Here is a 25,011-nt window from a genome sequence, read left to right as displayed (position 1 = left end):
CTCTCCGAGGGGAGCCCCAGTCCTTGGCTGTCGGAGCTCATGGGTGGTAGCATATCGCCTCGTACCATTTCAGGTCCGAGAAGCCTCGGCACCCCCCCCCCGCCCAGCCTTAAGCAGCTGGGAGATGAGCACACATTCTCAGTTTCTTATTGGCCATATGCATCGACCCTCTGAAACCTCTGTTAGGACTGAACATAATCTGATCTCGCTATGTCTTCTCTGCCAATGTTTTTTTTTAACCCTCTCACTGTTAAAACATGTCAGATGGGGCAGATAAGGTGAGACTCGAGCTGAAACTTTAAACTCTGTTCTTTCCTGGACAAAACTCTGTGCCCTGTGTAGTGGATTGTCTTGACTGAGCCCCTTCTCTGAGCACCCTTTCTGAGGGGAGTGTGTGTGTGTGTGTGTGTGTGTGGGGGGGGGGGGTCCTAGGACTGTGTGGCTCCCAGCATGACTTGCTCCGTGCTGAGAGTTCTTTTGGGTGTGGTTTGAGAGAGGTTGCTCTTGTTTTGTTTTTGAGAAGTTGTTTTCTGTAGCTCTTAAAAGTTGTGCTTTAAAAGTGTGTGCGCGATCTTGGCTTTGTGTACAGCTGTTGCATAATACAATACAATCTAGGTGTTTCAGTGTCATTTTTAAACCAAAACACACCTTAGCCCGGAGGATGCTTTCCTACTCTCATCTTGGTGCTCTTTTCTCCCCCTTCCAGACCGTTCGATGCATCCTCTTTACTGGTCCTCCTTGCTTCCGTTCAGATTAATGCACTTAACATTGCCCTTAATGAGTCACTGCCGTCTTTGTTGCAGTGAAACGTAGGACAGCATTATCTGTTATCAAGTCCGCCCATGCGTTACGCTGTGCCAAACTCTGCCCTGGAGTGTGCGCTTTCTTTTGAATAGAGGGGGTGCCATTCGGGTTGGGTGAGAGAGCACAGCTGAGCCCGGTTTCCTGTCCATACCTGGTCTAGAGGAAGTAATGCTAACATTTTTAAAAGATTGCATTGGACATTTGAGTCTGATTATGAATCTACGGTGCAGTGGATTATGAAAGGGTTAAATAAGGCCAGTTGATCCTGGAAGAATTGCCATACTAGGTCAGACCAAATCAAGCCCAGCATCCTGTTTCCAAGAGTGGCCAGTCCAGGTCCCAAGGGGTAGACTGGTTCCAAGCTGCTTATCCCAAGAATAAACAGTGAATTTCTGCAACTCTACCTTAACAATGGTTTATGGACATTTCCTCCAGGAACTTATCCAAACTTTTTTTTTTTTTTAAGCAGAGCTATACTGATAGCTTTCACCACTTCCTCTGGTAAGGAATTCCAGAATATGCTATTGTACTGAGCGCCTCCAGTTGTAAATAGTCTCAGTTTAGAAGGTTATCAACCGGACTAGCCTCATTTAAAGACTAGAAGTAATGCAACCAGTTTTAGCGTAGCATTTATTTCAGCTTTCTCAGACTGTGGCTAGAGAATTCGGCTAATGATAATTCTTTCTTTTCTGACCCATTTTTTTGTGCCTTGCAGAAAGGCAGTTGCTGTCTTGCCACGCCTGGTCTTTCAAATTTTAATGTGCCAATTTAAAAAGTAGTGTGCTGCTGTTCTCTGCCTTTTATTCCATTAGATATTAAGTTCCTTCTAGATTAATGAGCTTTCTCTTCTTGCATGAAAATCCATTAGAAGTCTGTAATTCTCCCGAATAATTCTCCATAGGAAATAACGAGATGCAAAGCGTCTTTTTTTTTTTTTTTTTTTTGCTGCTACCTGTAGGATCCATCACGCAGCTCACAACTTATAAAAGAGGCGTGGCATTTTGTCAGTGATGGGCCCACCCCTCTTGGTGATGCTGCAGCTGATTCACACCTTTTTTATTAGTCGTACGTGATGACCATAGAGAGAGGATTCGAATACCAGAAGGCAGACTGGACCAGTCTAGTGCCTTATGAGAGGTTTTGCCTACTGAAAAAAGTCAGAATTGGCCGATCCGATTTATATGCGCCAACTTTTTCAGTAGTGAGTGAAGCACGTTTTTGTGACTAATGCTCCCCCGCCCCCCCTTAAATAGTTTTAAGCCCTCGGCATAAATGTTTGTGCTGTCGTTGGGATTACATCCTCTTCACACTGTAGACAGATGGTGTCAAGTTTTTAATCGCCTTCCTGGGAGGGAGTCATAGAATTGGTGGATGTAATTTTGGTAGGTTTATTTATTGTCTGGGATAAAATAATACCCAGCAGCAGCTGCTAAGTAGGAAAACACAGGCAGAGTTTCTAAATCCGATCCAGGTACTTACTGATGGTTTTCTTGCAAGTATGAACAGGTACGTAAGTGACCGGCACAGACCATGAAGATGGTTGTAATTATCTTTTCTAAGGGAAAGGCTGGTACTTTATGGTTAGAGGCTTGAATCATGGGAATTTAGATTTGCATCTGTCAACCTCTGTTTGATTTCCTAGGCTAGCGGTGAACACACAGTTTCATGGCCCTTCCTTCTCTCCCCTCAACCCCCCCCCCCCCCCCCCCAAATGAATAGGGACCTGTCAGCACAGATGCTGACTGCAGACTACCTGGTGGCTTAAAATAGTATTTTTTTTTTTTTTTTTGCTCCCAACGTGTGCTTCTGTGCAAGATAATATGACCCCTCTTCCTTGTCTTCCCAGGCTGCACTCAACTGTCCTAAGCCACAGTGCTGCACTTCTGGGGCATGAGGGCCGCAGTCTGGATTGGATTTCAAATTGTGCAATTGAAGTAGGATCTTAAGACCCAGTGCACTTGAATCTGTGCGACAAATAATTCATTGCCGATATCCTGAAAGCCAGGCCTGTTGTGCTTTGAGGGCAGAGGGTGCTCCTGTCTCAGAGCAAATCACTTAAAGCTAAGTGTTTGTGCAGGGGGGCCTGCTCTTAAAATAGTAAAGAGGAATGTGTCACCCCTTTTGCTAAAGATGCCCTAGGTTTGTTTGTTTTTTAAACATGGCTACAGGTAATTATTTGGGAGGTAAAAAAAAAGTCCCACTCATTAGGTTCCCCCAACCTCTCCCCATACCTCTTTTCTGTTTTTCATTAAGTGACCGACCACTTAGAAACACAAACAAGTAACAGCTTTGCAATTCCCATCGCTCCCTCTGAGATCTTCTATATTTCCCATGCTTTCTTGAATTCAGAACCTGTTTTGGTTTCTACCACGTCCACTGGTTGACTTTTCTACACATCACCATCACCCTCCCTGTAAGGAAATATTTCCTAAGATTACTCCTCAGTCTTCCCCCCCCCCCCCCCCCACTCCTTTCACCCTCGTTCTAGAGCCTCCTGTGCATATCTCCTCTTTCCCTGAGGGTGTACATGTTAAGGTCTTTGTCTATCCCCCATATGCTTTGGTAGCCACCCTCTGGACTGATTCCATCCTGTTTATATCCTTTTCAAGGTGGGGGGGTCTCCAGAACTGTGCACAGGATTCCAAGTGAGGTCTATACAGGGGCAATATCACCTCTCTTTCTCTGCTGACCATTCCTCTCCCTATACGGCCAAGCAGCTTTCTGGCTTTTGCAGTTGATTTATCCACCTGTTTGGCCACCATCAGACAGTCACCCCCAGATCCTGCTCTTTTGTGCTTAGAAGAATTTAACACCCAATACTGTACCACCCCCTTGGGATTTTTGCATCCTAACAGGTGAATTTTAAAAGGAGTTGCGCGGGTAAACGTAACATACTGTCGTAGCAGTTTTAAAAAGCTATTTACGCACACAAAGCACACTTACACGAGCAAATCCTATAGTCCCTTCAATAGCAATGTTCAAAAGCCCACTTACACGGGTAAAATGCATTTACAGCTCTAAAACCCAACTTTAAGTGAGCACATGCTTTTGAAAATCGGGCCTTACATGCATAACTGCATTTTCTAGTTTCGAGACTTGTTACCAGACCCTAGACCATTCCTTGAGTTACCTTGGCCCTAGATCCCTCCTCATGCTTTCTATCCCTTTCTGATTTGTCTCTCTCCCGTTGTAGATTTCGGTAACATCGGCAAAAAGTCAAAACCTTTCCCGACAGTCGTCCTCCGCTGTTACGGAAATGTTGAATTGAACTGGTCGAAGGACGGATCGTGAGGCTCACCGCGATTAACAACCCCCCCCCTCCCCCGTCCTGGAGTGAACCCCAGTTACCTCTGCAGCCCCCAACTTCTTTCTTTAGTTACATTTAGCTCCTGCCTCTTCATTGGTGGTAGAGGTGAGGAGAATTGTCAGGGATGTGCTGGAAAGGGAAGCAGAGGGAGTTCCTCTTTTTTTTTTTTTTTTTTTGATCCCAGTTGACTAAAATGTTAACATTATCGGAATCCCGAATTCCTCCCGTCCCCCAATGAGGTTTTTTCCGCTCAGTTTTTGTAATGAACAATTGCAGTTTGGTTACTTTGAAAACCAAACCTGCTGAAAATTCTTGAGGACCAGATTGAGGGGTGATCACAGATTTTTATGAAATCAGGGCGCCTCTAGGAATTTTGTATCTTTGTAGTGTACAGTTTTTATTCTAAGTTTGTCAGCAACTTCTGTCATTAAGCAAGTAATAGATTTGATAACGTACGTAAAACGAATTATCAGCTCCTGCCGTATTCTTCCTGCACGTTCTGTAAGTGTAGGCCGCCTGCTTTAACTTTCCCACGCTTAACCTTTTTAGTTAGGTTTATTATTTTAGCTTCTTATATAGCACCGTGAAGGAAAGCAGGGCACTTACAGCAAATTAGATACAGGTACACAAGAGTCCCTGTCCAGGGAGCTTACAGTCTCAGTGGGCACCTGCAGTAATTGGAGCTAAAGTGACGTATCCAAGGACACAATGGGATCAATGTAATAAGCCACGCTGATCCTACCGCAAACTTTTACTCGTCTTTTTAGTGTAGGTTTTAAAGCACGAACGTTGCAAGAAGGGCTTTAGCGCTGAAAAGACCCGCGACAAGCTGAGCGCATCTGATGCACGAGTAAGAAGCCATATTAGTAATTGCCCTGCAATGCAAGGAGGTACCCTAGTGAGGAGGCTGCCTAGTGGGCCTCCCTTTACTGTGGACAATTTTTTTTAAAGCCTGGGTCAGAGCAGGGGTTAAACTACCTTTGGTAAAGAGGGGCCAGGCTGGCCGAGTGAGTCAGCCTGGCAAGACCTCCCTTCCTCTCCAGCATGCCGAAACGCTCCCTCTCAGGGTAAAATGAAGTTTGGTTTGGGTTCGCTGGTGCTCCCAGCCCACTTAAAATCAAGCTGACTGGTGGGTCCAGTCTGTCCTTCTCCCAGCCCCCCTCCCTTTCCTCTTAAAAAAAAAAAAAAAAAAATTGGACCATGCGGAACTCCTGAGCCCTCCAAATTCCCTCCCCAGCTGCGAATCCTGCCGGAGAAGACCTTAACTCCTCTGGCAGGATTGGTCCTTTCAGTATCACATGTCAAGGAAAGACGTTACTTAATATTAATGTATTCACGCCTTCACTGTCTGTCAATTGGTCCCTCCACTGTCACATGTCAATGAAAGGACCAATCCCTTTCAGAAGGCTGTCTCAGTTTGGTGTGGTGTTTTTTTTTTTTTTTAACTTTAGGTCTATTTGAATGTCATTAGCTTCCTGTATCCTGTGAAGGAGCCACATTTTTCATTGTCTGTATTAAATAAAGCCCGTGCTAAAATCTAACTCCAGTGATTATTAGTGGCAGAAGCAGGATTTGAATGGAGGCCTTTTAGTTTCCAATTCATTATTCTAACCATTAGGCCATCACGGTCTCCTGTTGTGGCTTTTTTCCTCAATATGAAAGGAACTCTTTAAATCAGTGCAGTCATTTCCAAGTTGTGTGTGAGAAAAGGACCTTTTTAATATTGCGGTGCCCCTTGCACAGCACTGTCTTCTGGAACAGGGGTCTATAAATACTCAATATTACTTTCCAGTCATGTTGTAGTATTGTTAAGCACTGTATTGACAAAAATGCAGTGCTTCCTGGAAAATTAATCAGATTTCTCCCCTAGAAGACAGATTTTATTAAAAAAAAGAAAAGTATATATGCATCTAATTTTAGAGCATTTTTTCTTGTTAACCTTACTAAGGTCTGAGTCTCCTAGGACTTGTTCTGACCATCTTCTGTGCAGTGCCTCAGGACCTTTCTCCCAACTGTTTAGCCACTAGGAGCTTCTTCCATTGGGCAGTGAAGAGACAGAACCACAAGATGGTATAGTTTAAACTATATCCTCAAATAATTCTTTTTAAAAGGTTGGCTTTTTTTTTTTTTTTTTTTTTTACTGATTCTGAGATATGGGGCGTGAGAGAATTGTCTGTTCTATTTCATCTTTTTTTAAAAATGTATTATCTAATTTTTCTTTTAACGCAGGAATTTTTTTTTTTTTTTTTTGGCAATTTAATTTTCCTGAAATGACTGTTGGCATTTTGACATTTCTCTGTGTTCGTTTACTTTGTAGAAAGAAAAGTCTTCCTTGCAAGTCTTGAAGGAGAAAAATAGAATTCTTTTTTTTTTTTTTTTTTTTTGCATAATATATTCATAGCTTTCTGCTGTGAATTAAAACAATGATGAGTAGAGGTAATTAGAACTGCAAAGGGAGACTGACTCCTTTTACAAAAGCTTTGCAGAGAAAAGGCAGTCAGGGAACCTTTTTGTTGATGCTTAGGCAAAAAAAAAAAAAAAAAGATCCCTTTGGTCTGGTTTGATAAGTGATGGTGCTTTGTTACTACAGCGTCACCGCAAAGCATTTCCTCCACACCAGTTAGATGAATAATTTCCTGCTGTATTCGGCTGACCTTGCCCTGCCTCGTTTACGGTGTCCTGGGATCCAAACGTGATGGACATTGAACTTTGTTCCCAAAATGATTTCACTTTCTCTTAAAGGGCATCCTAAGCTTATTTATTAAAAATATTCGGCAGATAACGTTTCTGTGCTAAGTGGATTACAACTTAAATTTTAAAATTCAGAGAGAGATTTCATGCAAATATGGTAGTTACAACTTAAATACATATTAAGAATAGACTCCACCTCAAGCAAACAAAACACTTTCTAAACAGTCTTTAATGGTAAAAAAAAAAAAAAAGCAGACTGGAACAAGTAAACTTTCAGCTGTTTCCCAAAAGTTCTTATCGTCTAAAAGACGCAGCTGTTCAGGAAGTTTATTTCATAAAACGGGGGCAGCAACCAAAGAAGCACGCGAACGTGTTTCTGGCAAGTGAGCAATTTTTAGTAATGGGACTTTTAAGAAAAGCTTGTCCTGTGATCTCAGATTATGGGGAGGATTGTAAATGTTCAGTAAGTTGGGCCTTTTTTTTTTTTTTAGTATTTTGAATGTTAAAACTAAAATTTTGAATTAAAGATGTTGCTGCACTGGAAGCCAAAGGGGAGTAATATGAACCCAGTGATGTCCTCCCATTAACTAAGCAGGTGGCTGAATTTTGTAGAACTTGCAAGACCTTTTAAAGAAGCAAGGGGAAGGCCAATATAAAGAGTTGCCATAATTGATTACAGTCAGAATGAAAGCTTGGACAACCACTCAAATCTTTTTGATCAAGAATGCATTTCAAATGATGCAAATTATGTAAATTTGTAGAAACCAGATTTGAGTCTGTTGTATTTGAAATTTCAATGTTGGCTGAGAATCAAAATTCCAAATTTCTGACTCCATGTTTGAATGGGATTGTTTTACTCAAAGTGATATGGCTAGAAGTGTTTTATTTCTCCAAGAAATCTGAATGTTAGGAGAAAAGGAGAATCTCCTTTTTGTCAAGATTTTAACAATAAGTGGTTTTGTTTCATCCATAAATTGACAGCCTCTCAAAAGCAGCAATCATTGCGTTTTAAATTATTCTTGTCAGGGAAAAACAGAACTTAAAATTTATGCAGAAGATGTTCAATTGAGAGATGTCCAATAGAGAACAGAGAGACTTCAAGTAAATATTAAAAAGAGCTGAGAAAAATATGGACCCCTGTGGATATAGTACTCTATCGAGATATATCTATCTATCTAGATAGATAGATAGATATATGAAGAGCGAAACAATTCTGTAGGCTGTTTTTTTTTTATTCTCAGGGATTTGGGCCATGTGGGCAGCTCAGGAACTTCCAAAATTTGAACTGTGCGTGGTGTTGGGTTTTTTTACAGTATCTGGTCTTAAAGTGGCGATGCTGTGGACTGTGAAGTATTTTGATGGCACTGTTGTAGTCAAACACCATGTATTCAGAACGGTTGGGACCAAGGCCACACCAGGTAATGTTTATTTCCAGATAACAGGAGTTCCTCTGCAGGTGAACCAATTCTCCCTCCTCCCACTCTCCGGCAACCAGACTCTGTCAGAGGTCCAGTGCCTCTTTAAACCTGCTATTGACTCTGTACATCATCCTCCTGCACGGTTCATGGTCTCAAGGGTTTGAACTATGCAATGATCCGTAGATTACCTGCAGGGCACTGCTTGGCTGAAAGAGTTGAGCTGAGAGTGTGAACTGTGCAAGAGCGAGTGTTAAGTGCAGTTGTTGGAGAAAGGAGGGAGGAACGGAGGGAGAAGAGACGTCAGAATACGGTTATTGATAACTGGTTTCCAATCTGTTTATAAAAAGACTAGTAAATACCTGTGAAAATTGTGGAGATGGTATCCCAGTCTCTCTCTCTCTCTTCCCTCCAGGAAGGGATTGTGGCATACAGACACATATGCTCTTTCCCCAGGCCTTGGGAAGAGGCTTGTGCTAACCATGACGCAGAAACCCGAGTGCACTTATAAGGGTTTTGGAATAATGAGGAATCTCTTTATCTCGTAAACCCATGCCCATTAAAAAGCATTACTTTCTCCGATACTTGTATACTCTCCTATACAAAGAAAAGACATTATCCTATGCATTTTCTGTTCTCTAAATCTCTGTTCATACTCTTATTTATTTATATATATATATATATATATATATATATATATATCTATATATAGTAAAAGATGGTTCTGAAGACACAATATTGCAATCCAATGCATTAAACCCTTGAGAAGGAACATCTGTCTTCTCCTTTCCTAACCCACTAATGCTCTAAGATCAATTGAGCAGCTAAAAATGCAAACATCTGTTTCATTGTTGGAAAACACAATTCTGAAAATATGGCATTCAAGTAGAGTATTGCAATCAGTTGGGTATGAGAGAAAAAACCAAAACAGTTCTACAGAGAGAGCGTGACTTGACCCACTTGGGAACTAATCTTTAAGTCGATTATTCAAAAGGGTTTATCCAGGTAGCTTTCAAGTTTCCAGGACAGACCTTAGTGTGTTAAATGCCTGCCTCTAACTGGATTCATTGTATGTAATAACTAGGTCATTAACCAGTTAAAATGTATCTGGATAAAGGGGGTGGGGGGGGGGGGCTGTGAGGTACTGCCTCCAACCTATAGGTGGCGCTGGGGCTGCTCAGTTCCTCTCAGTGGCCATCTTGTTCTTGTCTTCCTGATTGACCAGGTGATGTATCTCTCTCACTTTGGGCTGGCTCGAGGGCTGATAATTGCATTGTCATTGTTTTCCTGGTCTTGTTCCTTTCTAGTTGTGAGTGCCTTGTTTCTGCCAAAGATATTTTTTCCTGTCTTATTTCTGTGAATTCCTATTTTTGGATCATGTATTTTAACTTGACTTTTTTGTTTTTGCTGTTGAGGCTCAATGACAATGTACTGTACTCAGTCTTTGTTTTTGCAGATTTTCCTGCGGTAAATCACCAGGGCTCCCCTAGACTGTGTATAGTTTAAGGCTCACGTCGGTGAGACTCTTAGAGCCCTGGCAGGGGTATTCATGAGCATTTCTCGGAGGGGTGAAATTATTTTGGCTAATTTAACCGGATAACTCAGATTTTTAACATTAACTGGGTAAATTATCTGGATAACTTTAATCATGTTAAGAGGCAATCCTAAATTTTCCCAGGTATACTTACCCAGGCAAACCCAAAGATATCTGAGTATGTTCAGAAGTGCAGCTTCGGCGCTGAATATATTGTGTAAGTAACCGGGCAGTCCACAGCTGAATATCCACCTCAGTCTTACTTTCTTACTTGATAATGGTATGGTCCAAACCTGCATTCTGATTGGAAGAGCCTTTGTGCTGCCATAGATTAACAGACAGTTGCATAGTTGAGTAGGTCAGTTTTTCTTTCTGCTTTGGCTTAGGGAGGCAGTAATGTCATAAGCCTTTGACTGCCACTTTTTAGAGGAAAGGGCTTTTGATAAGGCAGTTTTGATAGCTGTGTAGATTAAAAAATGGGATTCTTAAGGTATGAGGTGATAATTGTGAAGAAATGTATAAATGTACGGCCCCTTTTGGGATCCCTACAAAGGTGTGGCCTTGTAGATAGGCTCTGCGTTCAGAGGAGAGAAGAGCGTTCCGTTTGTGCCACAGCACCCCCATGTGCGGTGGCTGCTGCGATGGTTGTTTTCTGTGTCTTTGTAAGTAAGACAGAGACCCCTAGAGAAGTTGTAGATTTTTTTGGTCAAAAGTTAGAGGGAGATGAGTGTTCTTCAGAGTTCCTTTTCCCTGGGAAACTCCTAGACCTCTATCAGTGGGGCAAGGATTTTCTTTAGACGGACAATTTCCCAATTGATTTCATTCTCGGATGTTAGAGGTGATTTGTGTCCCTGATGGGAATTTTCATTTGGCTGGCTGAGGAGTCACCAGGACAAGGGTTGAGAAGCCCTGGTCTGGATACTTAAGGGATAAAGTGACTTGTTCAAAGCTGCACAGAGATCCAGTGACAGGATTTCCTGACTCCCAGTTCCGTTCTCTTACCTTAATTACATTCCTTTTTCTTTAGTAACAATAGATTCAGATGTTTCCACCGTTTATTGTTGATGTGTTGCAGGTCCTTTTATGAGACAGGCAGCGGCCTTTTTCTCCAGTATTAAATATTTACAAGAGCTGTCATGTAGAGTAGTGTCTGTATATTACAGAATGAATATTAAGTAGATTCAAACTCACTGTTGGTGCACAAACAGGTACTGTCATTTGACATTTATTCCTGCAGAATTTACAATGGAGTAACTTTTTGTAGGGTAATATTGGCTTTACTTTTGCTGATTTAAACTTTTTAAATTTTAGAAATTTACAGTAAAAAAAAAAAAAATCAAGACATAAGAACATACCATATTGGGTCAGACCAAGGGTCCATCAAGCCCAGCATCCTGTTTCCAACAGTGGCCAATCCAGGCCATAAGAACCTGGCAAGTACCCAAAAACTAAGTCTATTCCATGTTACTGTTGCTAGTAAATAGCGGTGGTTATCTAAGTCAACTTAATAGCGGGTAATGGACTTCTCTTCCAAGAACTTATCCAATCCTTTTTTAAACACAGCTATACTAACTGCACTAACTCTGGCAACAAATTCCAGAGTTTAATTGTGCATTGAGTGAAAAAGAACTTTCTCAGATTAGTTTTAAATGTGCCACATGCTAACTTCATGGAGTGCCCCCTAGTCTTTCTACTATCCGAAAGAGTAAATAACCGATTCACATCTACCCGTTCTAGACCTCTCATGATTTTAAACACCTCTATCATATCCTTCCTCAGCAGTCTCGTCTCTAAGCTGAAAAGTCCTAACCTCTTTAGTCTTTCCTCATAGGGGAGCTGTTCCACTCCCTTTATCATTTTGGTAGCCCTTTTCTGTACCTTCTCATCACAATTATATCTTTTTTGAGATGCGGCGACCAGAATTGTACACAGTATTCAAGGTGCGGTTTCACCATGGAGTGATAGAGGCATTATGACATTTTCCGTTTTAATCACCATTCCCTTCCTAATAATTCCCAACATTCTGTTTGCTTTTTTGACTGCTGCAGCACACTGAACAGATTTCAATGTGTTATCCACTGACGCCTAGATCTCTTTCTTGGGTTGTAGCACCTAATATGGAACCTAATATTGTGTAACTATAGCATGGGTTATTTTTCCCTATATGCATCACCTTGCACTTATCCACATTAAATTTCACCTGCCATTTCGATGCCCAATTTTCCAGCCTCACAAGGTCTTCCTGCAATTTAACACAATCTGCTTGTGATTTAACTACCCTGAACAATTTTGTATCTGCAAATTTGATTACCTCGCTTGTCTTATTTCTTTCCAGATCATTTATAAATATATTGAAAAGTAAGGGTCCCAATACAGATCCCTGAGGCACTCCGCTGTCCACTCCCTTCCACTGAGAAAATTGACCATTTAATCCTACTCTCAGTTTCCTGTCTTTTAGCCAGTTTGCAATCCACGAAAGGACATCACCACCTATCCCATGACTTTACTTTTTCTAGAAGCCTCTCATGAGGAACTTTGTCAAATGCCTTCTGAAAATCCAAATACACTACATCTACCGGTTCACCTTTATCCACATGTTTATTAACTCCTTCAAAAAAGTGAAGCAGATTTGTGAGGCAAGACTTGCCTTGGGTAAAGCCATGCTGACTTTGTTCCATGTCAGAAAAAGAGGCAAAAACAGAAGAATTTTTTAGATGATTTTATGTAATGAAGGTCATATAGGGTGGCAGTGTTGATTGTTGGTGGGCGGTACATTAGGGGGGGTCCCCATTTGGGATAGCTGCCAGCCTGGAGGGAAGATATTGAGTCCCTTCTGGTTCTCATCAGATCTAGAGTTTGGTTTATTTATTTATTTTTTGTAGGCAGCTACCTTTCCACCTCTTTTGTCCTTGTATATTTGGGGGTGGGGGAGGGGGTGTGTAGGGATGTAGATAGTCATGGGGGCAGATTTGTTTGAGCTGGGGCATGTCTGCTTTCTGAGTCCAAGTTTCAATTAGCACAGGATGCCAATATATAGTAAGCTGATCTTTTGTGGATGGGCCACATGTTCAAGAGTAGTATCACTATCCTTTTAAGGTTAATGTGTGTGGGGTGTGTTGTCTTGATTTTAGGGGTCCTTTGGTGGTTGAATGAGGGTTCTGTGGATGTTTATCCATCTTCATGGTGTAGGCATGTAGTGTGAGTAGTATTGGTCTGGTCTTATCTCCATTTTTCCCAACCCTCTCCTGGAGGCACACTTTGCCAGTCAGGTTTTCAGGGTAACCATAATGAATAGGAATAAGATGGAGTTGCATACAACTGTATTTGATACTGTCATACACGATTTGCTTATTTCCCAATCACTGTATGTGATGTCTGGATTATGGGAACCTTGCTGAGGTGGTTTACAGTTTTGTTTTGTTTTTGTTTTTTTTTTTTGCAGGGCAGAGAACAGCGGGTACAGCGGGGAGACCAGCACTCATCTTGGCGTCAGGTAAGCTCTGGAGTGCCTCAGGGGTCTGTGCTGTCCTATGTCTTGTTCACTTTTTACTTATCCCCTCTGGGTAAGATCTTACAAGCCATGGGTTTGGCTTACTTTATATAAGTGGATGATGTGCAGATCTTTATTCCTTGCATGGGACATGGTGAATTTCCACATATAAGTTTTGACTACAGTGAAGAATTGGTTAGCATGCAATGGTTTATCCTTGAATGTGTCAACTAGGTTTCTATAGGTAGGCAAGAGTTCAGATGATGCAGCTGTAACCTCCAAGTTATTCTGGTATTTTGCTGCCCTTTTATCTAGGAGTCCTTTTGGACTCAGTTGACGTTAAAGCCCACACATTTGTCATCTAGCAAGGATAGCATTTTATAAATTAAATTTACTAAAACCATTGAAGTTCCTTATACCTGTTGACCTGTTTAAAAGTGCTTTGCAAGCCCTTGTGTTAGGGTACCTTGATTACTGTAGTAATTGCCTTCCTGACAATTTAATTGAAGTATTGCAGCTGGTGCAGCATGTAGCATCTCGTGTTTTGATGGGTTTGGAAAAAAGGGAACACAACCCTAGGCCTAAAAGGCCTAGATTGGCTTTCAGTCTGTTGGCAGTCTAACTTTAATGCGGATTCATAAGATACTTTATTCTGAAAATCCATGTTCTGTTAAATAAATTGCAATGGTATGAACCCCTACATAAACTATTGTCCTCTAATACGAATCTTTTGATGGTACCTGCCATAAAAGCTGATAGGCACGAGCAAACAAGACTCAGGGCCTTTGCATACGCAGTTCCAGTCTTATGGAATACACTGCCACTGAAGTTGAGGAGAAGGATATTAAACATTTTTTAGAAAGAATTTGAAGGCATTTTTTTTAACGAGTCTTTTGTGTAGTGATGTGATTTAATATGGAATTTGCTTTTTATTGAGTTGTGCTATATTGTGATTGTGCATTGTGATTTTTCTCTCTCTTAATGTTTTATTTGTATTCTTTATTTTATGACTGTTTTATAATGTACTCCTGCACTGGATAAATTGTTTTGGAAATTTTGCAGTATACAAGACTTTTTAAATAAATATACAAATCTAGCTGATGCGTATTCGTTATGGATATTCTGAAAACCAGACCGGTTAGGTGTACCTCCACGAGAGGGTTGAGGAACACTCCCCTTTCCAGTGATTATGGCAATTGTTGATGTTGAGGGGATGGGGCAGGGGGTAGTTTGAGTTAAGTTTCAGCGGCACATGTTTGGATTGGAGGGGTGGGGGGGAGCACAGTCAGGTGTAGGACATGTGTGGTAGGCTTGTGAAGGAGGCAGTGGTTTTGGTAGTATCCTGTCTTATCGCAGTAGCATTTGAAAAAGTGATAGGCAGTGTGTAAGCTTGACCTTCCATACTGATCAGTGCTAAGGTTGTGAGGTGCAGGTCTTTTTGTCTGTCAGGTCCCTAGGTGCTGGAAAATCAAGGATTTCCTGGTTGTTGAAGGTGGTAGGGGCTGCCCTGAAGGGCTGCATACAAAGGTGAGCATAGCCTTTGATGTGACCTTTTTATGTTGGGGCCTGCTGAAAGTCTGTGACAGCATTTTGGTGTTTAAAGAGTCAGGCACAGCTGGATGAGGTCAAAGTGTTGAAAGACTGACAATTCTTAAAAAAAAAAAAAAAAAGTCACATCATGGTTTTGGCCCTGAGTTGTCAAACAGGTATTCAGTTAGCCTGGCTAAAAAAAGTAACTATGATCTTGAAATAGCTCTGTAGAGACAATCAGTTGGGGGTACAAAAGTTCAAGGGAGTGGTACACAATAGGGTGTGAGAAAGTGATGTGTATCAGCTAGGAGAGAGACATGTGGGTGTTTGATCTCAAGATAGCCAAGCAGTGTAATAAGACATTGGCTAGAGCCTGAGGGATGCTAGTGTGCATAGGAAGAGGCATAACCAGCAGGAAAAAGGAGTGATCGAGCCTCTGTGCAGGTCATTAGTGAGACCTCATCTAGAATAATGTCTTAGACTCTATGCTTGTCTCTATTTTTACTAGAGGTACAGCCTTGAGATTATCTAGAGAGGTTACTAAAAAGGGCCGAGTCTGCACCAAAAACCATATGAGATGAGACTGAAGAACCTAAATACAGATTTTCTGGAGGAGAGGAAAGATGGGGGAGGTATAATAGAGACAGATTACTTGAAAGGCATTAATAATGGACAATAGGTCAACCTTTGGCAATGAAAAGGGAACTCTAGAAATTAGTCATGATATGAAGCTCAAAGGGGGCAGATTCAGGAACAGTGCCAAATTATTTTTTTTTTTAAGGAATGGGTGATGGATGTGTGGAATGTCCTCCTAGAGCATGTTGGGGAAGGTGAAATATTGTACTTCAAGAGAGCATAAAATAAAACACAGAGGATCATTAGTTGCCAAAAAGTGATGAGTTTCTAGAAGCACGACTTTTTGACAACACAGGCCATAGGCTAATTGGGTTGGTAATAGGCTACAACTCCTCAAAGATAACCCAGAGAAGGTTTTAACAGATTGGTGATGGTAGGCTACATTGCTGAAGAGCAGAAAACTGAATCTGATCAGGACACAGCGAGCCAGTGGAAGTTAGTGTGGATCCACAGATACGCCTTTGTGTGTTATATCAAAAAGCTTGCAGTAGAGAGGAAATGAGTGAGAATCAGAGAGGTACACATACACTGGATAAGAATATACAGAATGAGAGAGAATCTATTGATACCGACTCTAGTGTATGAGGAGAGAAGTGCACCCCCTCCACATTATCATTCAGATTCACCTAGGAGGCCTGCAGAGGAGTCTAGCTCATATTACCCCGAGTTCATTGTAAACCGGTACGATAAGACATGGCTCTTGAGCATCGGTATATCAAAAGAATTTAAATAAATAAATAAATACTAAGGATGGGGAAAGACTTGGATAACAGCTATATTTCCTCCAAGTTAGGATTGTCTGATCAGATGATATCTTGAGGGGTATGAAAGAGATGGGAGACTAGAAGAAACTGGGTACAATGGGAAGCATGCATGGATGGGATTTTTCAAATCTGCCCACAGAAAAAGTAGGTGCTGGTCCTTTTGTACACATGGACATTTTTGAAAGGCAAAGTATGCATGCACTTCCCCTTTTGAGAATTAGGCACAAGGTCCCTAGGTTAGTAGGCAAGCTATTTGAAAATTGCCCCCTAACCAGGTCATTCATCAAAATGCATTAGGGCGTTAGGACCCTAATGCCCATGATAATGCTATAATGCATGCATTAGTTTTTGCATTGCAAGATGCATATGCAAATTTTTAAAATTTAGTCAAAGGGGAGGGGTCTATGAAAATGAAGGGTGTTTTAATGATGTGTTGTGATAGTGTAATGCATGTTTATTGCTGGAAATAACTACACCTTTTTTCCTGGTGTTATGCTGTGTGATATGCCTGAAACAGGATTTGCGATATTTGTTGCAAATCTTGGTTTGGGGAGTGGAGAAGAGAGAGCTGCTGGTGTGGACACATACTTGTCATTTATTTATACCACTGTAGGAAGGTCAACTAGTAGCTCAAGGCGAGGTCTAGGGTCTGGGGGCCAGTTTGACATGCACAGTCAGCGGTACGAACAGCACAGTACACATCAGTGAAGATTTGATGCAATTTGGAATGAGAAAAGGTTCACAGAGATGAGATTTGAACAATGTACTCTCGCCCTAGCTTGATAGCAGCTAGGTAGAGTGCATCTCATTATCTTCCTAAATCACCTACAATGGGGAATGTAGTGCAATATTCTTTTGAAGAAACCAAGGTCTTAACTATTTTTTGTTTTTGAGAGGGGGAGATGGAAATATTCCTCCTTTCAAAATAGTTCATCCATTAATATAATATCCTTCATTAAAGGTTCATGGAGACAAAAAAAAGGGCCCTGTGCAAGAAGACAGCATGTAGAATCCTGTCACAAGGAAAATGCAGACAGTGGGGAGATTAAGGTTTATTTTATTTTGATTTATTACCCGGCTTTCTGAATGTGAAAAACATGTCAAGCTACAGTACTAGTTGAGTGGTGGCAGATAAGCATAAGGCCATCTGCAGTTTTACAATAGTGTAAACAATTTAAATTAGCAGCAGTTTAAACAGTAGCAATTTTAGATATTTGTTTTGGCATTCAAAAGATGCTTAACAAATACTGAATAAGCTTCTATGTAAAACTCTTCTTTATTGGGAGAATTCCACAGGTGAATTATGTATTGACCCACGTCTGCATGCTCCTCGGGTTTTCCAACACTGAACGTTCAAAAGCAGAATTCTCCAGTTTATACCACTCCCCACCTCCCGTCTCCTATCCTGACTTTAACCATCACTACAAATGCAAGGAGCTCACAGTTTCACTCTGCAGCTTGTGGGTCAGCGTGTCCAAAAACCATTTCCAAATTTGTAGTAATTGCTTCCAAGACAATTTGCCATTAAGCACAGATACATATTTTTTTCATAACCATCAATTGGTGCATCTGGATCTTCCACATAAATATAGTGGGAAATACTAGTGATTAAATTCTGGAATTAGATAACCTGTAGCAAATATTCGTAGCAGTGTGCTTAAACAACATATCTAAAGCATTCAAGCTTTAGCCAAGTTCCGAATGTTGTACAAAGCTTGGCTATTTTCCTTGGTTTTAACTGATTTTAAGTGTTTTTTCCTCGGCAGACTTTGAATGTAGTATATGCTTTAGGGTTTAGGCAGTGTTACTTTTAATTTACTATTTTTTTTTATTTATAAAACTTATAATTTGTTTTGTCATTATTGGTGTGCATTGTTTTGGCAGATTATTTTTTTTATTATGAATGCATTGTAGCTTGCCTAGCACTGCAGACTGGACAGGTGGCCTAAAACATAAGAAAATACATATAGATGAACAAAATTATGTATGCATGAGTTGTTTGAGTATGGGACAGTTGGAACTGTGTGAAACCCATGTTTGGCTCATTTGGTTGCCTCTCTTCCTTATTGTCAGCCTGGTTATTTGGCATTCATGCTTAATGTCCAAGTATCCCATAATGCACCACAGGTTGCACAGATACATATTTCTGTGCAAGACACAGCTGGAGGTGATCCATGATTTTTCAGCAAACATGAAACCTGCCTGTGAATGGAATATACTTTTTTTTTCCCCCTGAATGAAGACCTTGAGGGGGGGAGAGTACTTGCCAAACTCCTAGTGACAAAGGAAACAGTTTTAAGCATAAACGAACTAAGATTGCTGACTTCAATCTAGGCACGGTTTAAAAAAAAAAAAAATTAAAAATACCCAAACCTGCATGCTCCTCCTCCTCCTCTCCCAGGCTAAGAGGGCAACCTGTGGGTAAAAGTGACCTTCCTCGGACGTGCTTAGGTTGGGGCTGGGAAAAGGGTGAAACAGCATACACAGTTGAAATTTTCAATAGCACGTGTGCAAGAGTATCCTCCTTAGTCCACCTGCACAAATAGGCAGGTGCTTATAGCCCATGAGCATCCTTCTGGGTTTTATAAGGGAAACTCCCGCCAGGTGTTGTCTGTCTTTTTTTTTATTTTTTGAAAATTAGCATAAAGTGCGCACACCAAACACGTCCCTGACTTTGCAACTACGCCAGCTGAAAGCATACCACACGTTGGATGTTATGACTCACAAAAGCACCATTTTAAACAAAACGGGGCCTTTGTGTGCTGGCTGCTGGCTACCTTGTTCCGGTTTTTCACAAGTTCTGTCATTCATTATTGAAGGTTAAATATAAAAGTCATTTTGTGGAGGCAGGAGGTTATTGCAGTCTGGTCTCAGAATGCCCCAAGGGACTTATGGGCCTGACAGCCGCCTTTCATTTCAATAAAATAAGGATTTTCCTGAGGATTAATGAAATTGGTGATGCAATAATGCATAGCTGGATTAAAAAAAAAATTGTATTCTGCCAAACTTGCATAAATCCTCCAAGCACATCATCCATTAATATTATTTCTTTTAATTAACTTGTATAAATATTTGTGCCATTGGCAAATCTTGGAAGAAACACCTTTTGAGCTCCTTTGCTTACTGCAGTTCATCTAAATATTTTATAATAAATGCAGTAGTCACCAGTCTGTCTAATAAGCATCCTGAAAAAAAGCTACATCTCATAATCTAATTTCATAGAGAACTCTCGAGTATGACAAGTCCATCATATTAAATAACAAGTTTATTTAGCCATTTTCCTGTAAACTAAGAACAAGAACCTTGGTCCTTCTGAGTCCTCATATACTGCCAGATTTAACACTAAGCTTTTTTGAGTTTTTGATTTTTGTTTCATTGCAGTGTCGCGCTGTGATTGAAAACGTATATCTGCTGTTTATTATGCTTCATTTTGAAGAACATTTCATGCTGGCTTTAGATTTTTGCAATTTTATTTTGAGATGATTGTCCTTAAAATTAAATTTTTGAGTCTGTGCATCTGAGGTTGGCTATTTCACACTGAAGAGGACTGCAGAATGATTTACCCTTTAGAGTGATAGATGATTTAATAAATTAAAGCAGTAAGTGACAGCAGCTAAAGACCAAGATAGCCATCCACTCTGCCTAGTGAGGTGTTTAGGGCTGTGGAGGTTGCCCTGTGCCTTCTGTTTTGGGTTGTAACTGCCACTCCGTGCACCTAATCCCATGCTTTTTTGTTTAGGGCTGTAACTGCTGCTCTGTGCAGCTGGAACTGAACTGTAAGCTTGGAGCAGAGCCTGGAACGGACGCTTGAAGTAGGAGCAGGAACGGGAGCTTGCAGCAGAGCTTTGCTGCTGCAGAAGAATGCTCCCTAAACTGGAGAGCTTGGGTAGCCTTCTGGTTGCCGTGAATGTCATCTTAGTTCCCAGCAAACCCTCTCTTAACCTGGCTTGGGCCAATCTGGTTCAACCGGGAGGGAGAAGCCGCCATTTCCCTTCTGTTTCTTATGGCTCCAATGCACTTCCTCTCCTGGCTTATTGCTGGTTCGAATCTTGTTTGTACCCTCCCCTGTCAAAGAAAAACTTTTGGCTAGGTTTGGAGGACCAACTATCCCGCGACACGGATAAGCCATTCAGATAGCGTACAGCAATTCTGCCCTTGCTTGCACTACCCTTGCATGCTGCAGTTGTACTCACTGGGTAAAGGGAGCAAGTTGTCAGTCTGTCTTCATGAGCACCAGGTTTCACATTTAAAAGAGATCCAGAAGTTTTTGTTTTCAAATCCAAAATCTTAGGTGCCTCTTGGCTTCAGGACACCTGGCTAGAGCTGCCTGCTTCCCAGCACTTGAGTCAGCAGGAAAGTGTGGTCATTACATCAGCTTCTGTTCTTTAGGGTGTAGTTTCCTCTTGTGAATTCCAAATATTCTGAGAGTGATTTTTCACATAACGTAATCTACCAATTTTAGAGTTCAGCAAAATCCATATTGAAGTTTTTTCTAAACAATCTCTCTAAGTCTTGAAAAATTGTGCCAGAGGTTTCTTTATTGGCTGAGTGAAAGCGAAATCCAGCATTTTTGTGGATTCACATGACTACCTGATAGTTTTTGCTTTTTTTTGTTCCTGAGCAGAGAATAATTTATTTTCGGAAGTCCTTTGTTGGCCACAGAGATGCACTCTAGCTGTTCTACAAGTGAAAGCCTGCCTAAACAATACAGTATAGAGAGCCCAACAATAATACGTGAAATACACAAAATTTATTTAAAGATATCACACAAATATACCTATATAGACAATAAAACTGAACTAGCACACTCACACATTCATACCCACAAATTAAAAAATATGTTGTATTGAGATACAATGTATAACTTTGTTTATATTACCAATTAAGTTTACAAATAAAATTTCAATTGAAACTCAATAAATTATTATAAACTTTAAATTGGAATTGTGTACTGTTTGTGTCCGACAAAAGCAGATGCAAGATCTCTTCGTTTCACCCCCGTCTTTTGGGGCTTCCTCAGGGACAGATGTAAATATACACTTTACAAGTGTATTACCACACTGCAAAGCACATGTCAACAATTAATTACACAATTCAAAGAAACATACATTGTCTTAACTATTGCACTTCAAGAACATGTACCAACCCAAATTTTGCTAAAACCTGTAACCACTAACAAACACATATCCACAACACCACTACCCCCTTCATTAATCACCACAAAAACTATTACCCACCACACATAAAAACAAAACACTTTTCTGTATATCTTGTTTCACTTTATTTTTCTTTTATTTAAATCCTAAAATCTTCTCCGCTTTTAATGACAACAAAAATATATCATTATTTCCTATACCGAAGCCCAAATATATTTAATACAGGCTGTACCTACCTGAATCGCAACAATTTATTCAACCTCTTACGCTTCGAACTCCTTACAAAATTCCTTCAACACAGCGTTCCCCTATATTCATTAATCATGACTCTCGGCCATCTGAATTTCGCGGCGATTCTTTTAACCCTTATGGTTTTCTATACTTCCTTCCTTCTTACAAGTCGATCAAATAGAAAACGCCAACCTATGATCTCAAGCCAAACATATTCTGCAACAATATAGCCAAAAATTTGTTATAAGAAATAGAACAATAAATCCTCCACCCCAAACTTCCAGGTTTACAGATCTAAAGACTTTCAACACTCACGTCTGATCGGAAGTGACGTAACACGACGTCACCCGCTGAGAAGTAAACTACTAAGCTTCCCACGAAGCTTATATAAGCAGAACAATAAGCCGTCGAGTAATTGATTAAATTATTAAACCTTAACCAACATCATTCCAATCCCCATGTATCTCAATTACTCGACGGCTTATTGTTCTGCTTATATAAGCTTCGTGGGAAGCTTAGTAGTTTACTTCTCAGCGGGTGACGTCGTGTTACGTCACTTCCGATCAGACGTGAGTGTTGAAAGTCTTTAGATCTGTAAACCTGGAAGTTTGGGGTGGAGGATTTATTGTTCTATTTCTTATAACAAATTTTTGGCTATATTGTTGCAGAATATGTTTGGCTTGAGATCATAGGTTGGCGTTTTCTATTTGATCGACTTGTAAGAAGGAAGGAAGTATAGAAAACCATAAGGGTTAAAAGAATCGCCGCGAAATTCAGATGGCCGAGAGTCATGATTAATGAATATAGGGGAACGCTGTGTTGAAGGAATTTTGTAAGGAGTTCGAAGCGTAAGAGGTTGAATAAATTGTTGCGATTCAGGTAGGTACAGCCTGTATTAAATATTTGGGCTTCGGTATAGGAAATAATGATATATTTTTGTTGTCATTAAAAGCGGAGAAGATTTTAGGATTTAAATAAAAGAAAAATAAAGTGAAACAAGATATACAGAAAAGTGTTTTGTTTTTATGTGTGGTGGGTAATAGTTTTTGTGGTGATTAATGAAGGGGGTAGTGGTGTTGTGGATATGTGTTTGTTAGTGGTTACAGGTTTTAGCAAAATTTGGGTTGGTACATGTTCTTGAAGTGCAATAGTTAAGACAATGTATGTTTCTTTGAATTGTGTAATTAATTGTTGACATGTGCTTTGCAGTGTGGTAATACACTTGTAAAGTGTATATTTACATCTGTCCTTGAGGAAGCCCCAAAAGACGGGGGTGAAACGAAGAGATCTTGCATCTGCTTTTGTCGGACACAAACAGTACACAATTCCAATTTAAAGTTTATAATAATTTATTGAGTTTCAATTGAAATTTTATTTGTAAACTTAATTGGTAATATAAACAAAGTTATACATTGTATCTCAATACAACATATTTTTTAATTTGTGGGTATGAATGTGTGAGTGTGCTAGTTCAGTTTTATTGTCTATATAGGTATATTTGTGTGATATCTTTAAATAAATTTTGTGTATTTCACGTATTATTGTTGGGCTCTCTATATTATGTGTAACTCTACGACAAGTAGTTAGAGAGTTGTAGTTATTTACCCTTTATGTATATAAACAATACAGTAGCCATGAGAGAAACATCAGAAAATGTTGCACATTGTCGACCATAAATGTACTCCTCCTGCAGGGTGCTGCGTCTTGTACGTATGTGGAGCATGCGAACGGCAAAAGCCATTCCAGCAAAGCTGAGATTTATGCTAGAGCCAAATAAGTGTTTATCCTCATTATTGTGATTTTTTTTGCTTTCATTTTTCAGCAAGTCTGAAGGCAATGTTGTAAATATTAGGCTGTTTAAATAAAAACTACACAATCATGGGGGAGGGGGGGACCTTGTAAGGCTTTAGTTTTCCTAACTAAGGCCAATACAGTAAAATTCGTGGGAGAGTGGGCGAATGCCCGCTCCCCCGGCATGAGCACAGGCCACTCTCCTGTGCGTGCGATTCAGTAAGAAAAAATATTCAAATTAGGGCCCGCGGTAAAAGGAGGCGCTAGGGACGCTAGCGCGTCCCTAGTGCCTCTTTTTTTTTTTTTTTTGACAGGAGTAGCGGCTGTCAGCGAGTTTGACAGCCGACGCTTAATTTTGACGGAGTCTGTTCTCAAACCCGCTGACAGCCACGGGTTTGGAAACCGGATGCCAACAAAATTGAGCGTCCGGTTTTCAACCCGCGGGCTGATTTTTTTTTTTTTTTTAAATTATTTTTTAACTTTTGGGACCTCAGACTTAATATCACCATGATATTAAGTTGGAGGGTGTACAGAAAAGCAGTTTTACTGCTTTTCTGTGCACTTTCCCAGTGCCGGCAGAAATTAACGCCTACCTTTGGGTAGGTGCTAATTTCTGAAAGTAAAATGTGCGGCTTGGCTGCACGTTTTACTTACTGAATCGCGCGGGAATAACTAATAGGGCCATTAATATGCATTTGCATGTTGCGGGTGCTATTAGTTTCGGGGGGGGGGGGGGGGGGGGCGCGTTGGACACCCATTTTCAACGCGCCTTTACCCCTTACTGAATAAGGGGTAAAGCTAGCGCATCAAACGCGTATCCAAAAGCAGGTTAACAGTGCGCTCCGCTGTAGCGCACTGTACTGTATCAGCCTGATAGTAATGATGGCAGAAAAGGACCAAATGGTCCATCCAGTCTGCCCAGCAAGCTTCTTATGTAGCTTTCCTAGGGTGTGAAGTGGGCTATGAGTTTTCTCATCAGGTTACACAAGAGCTTGTTTTCAAGGTTTGCCATTGGTGTCATGATAAAGAATGTTTGCTTCAAGAGACTGTTAAAATACTCCTCATTAAGGCTAGGTGGTGGGGTGGAGCTGGGTACAACAGGCTGCCTCTGACAGGTGCAGGCAGTATTCATTACGTCTTTTGAAGACCTTAAGTGGCTGAGTGCATTCAGCCTTTCTACATTTTTTCACATTTGCCTCATCCAAGGAGAGCGTGACGTTAAAGAATGTTTGAAGTTCTTTTGTCTAAATGCCACGGTTACACAGTTAGTCATCTTGTAAAATAACAATAATAAATATTGACTTATTCACAATGGCTCAAAAAAAAAAAAGAAAAAAAGAAGGCTGTCAAAACTGTATTTTTGCGAAGAAGCCTTGTGGTTAGGGAGAAAGACACCTTCATTGTGTTGGCATGCCCATTAGTATTCCATCCACATGGACTCGCCTTGGAAAAATCATTTTAATGGGCTCTGAATGAGCCCAACTGCCAGCCATTGTTGGATGACGAGAGGCTGCAAACCCTGCTGCTTGTGAGTTATAGCAATGACGGCCTAGTACCAAACTAGATCAGGGTCAGGAGGCAGCTTAACATGACATCAATCAACAGGGGCGACCGCAGCAGAGCCCTGCTGGGCCTGGATAGAATTCCCAGAGCAAACACAAC

General features: G+C 40.7%; 1 protein-coding gene across 1 annotated transcript in view; it reads left to right on the top strand.

Moving 5' to 3' along the window:
- Window positions 1-25,011, top strand: part of XYLT1 (xylosyltransferase 1) — a 325,567-nt gene that overhangs the window by 13,748 nt on the left and 286,808 nt on the right. Inside the window, exon 2 of the mRNA XM_029577070.1 lies at window positions 13,194-13,244. Coding sequence (XP_029432930.1) covers window positions 13,194-13,244 — 51 coding nt within the window. The remainder of the gene's footprint in view (window positions 1-13,193; window positions 13,245-25,011) is intronic.

This window comes from Rhinatrema bivittatum, chromosome 14 (assembly GCF_901001135.1).
Source record: "Rhinatrema bivittatum chromosome 14, aRhiBiv1.1, whole genome shotgun sequence".
NCBI lineage: Eukaryota > Metazoa > Chordata > Amphibia > Gymnophiona > Rhinatrematidae > Rhinatrema > Rhinatrema bivittatum.
This window is presented reverse-complemented; position numbering and strand designations above follow the sequence as displayed.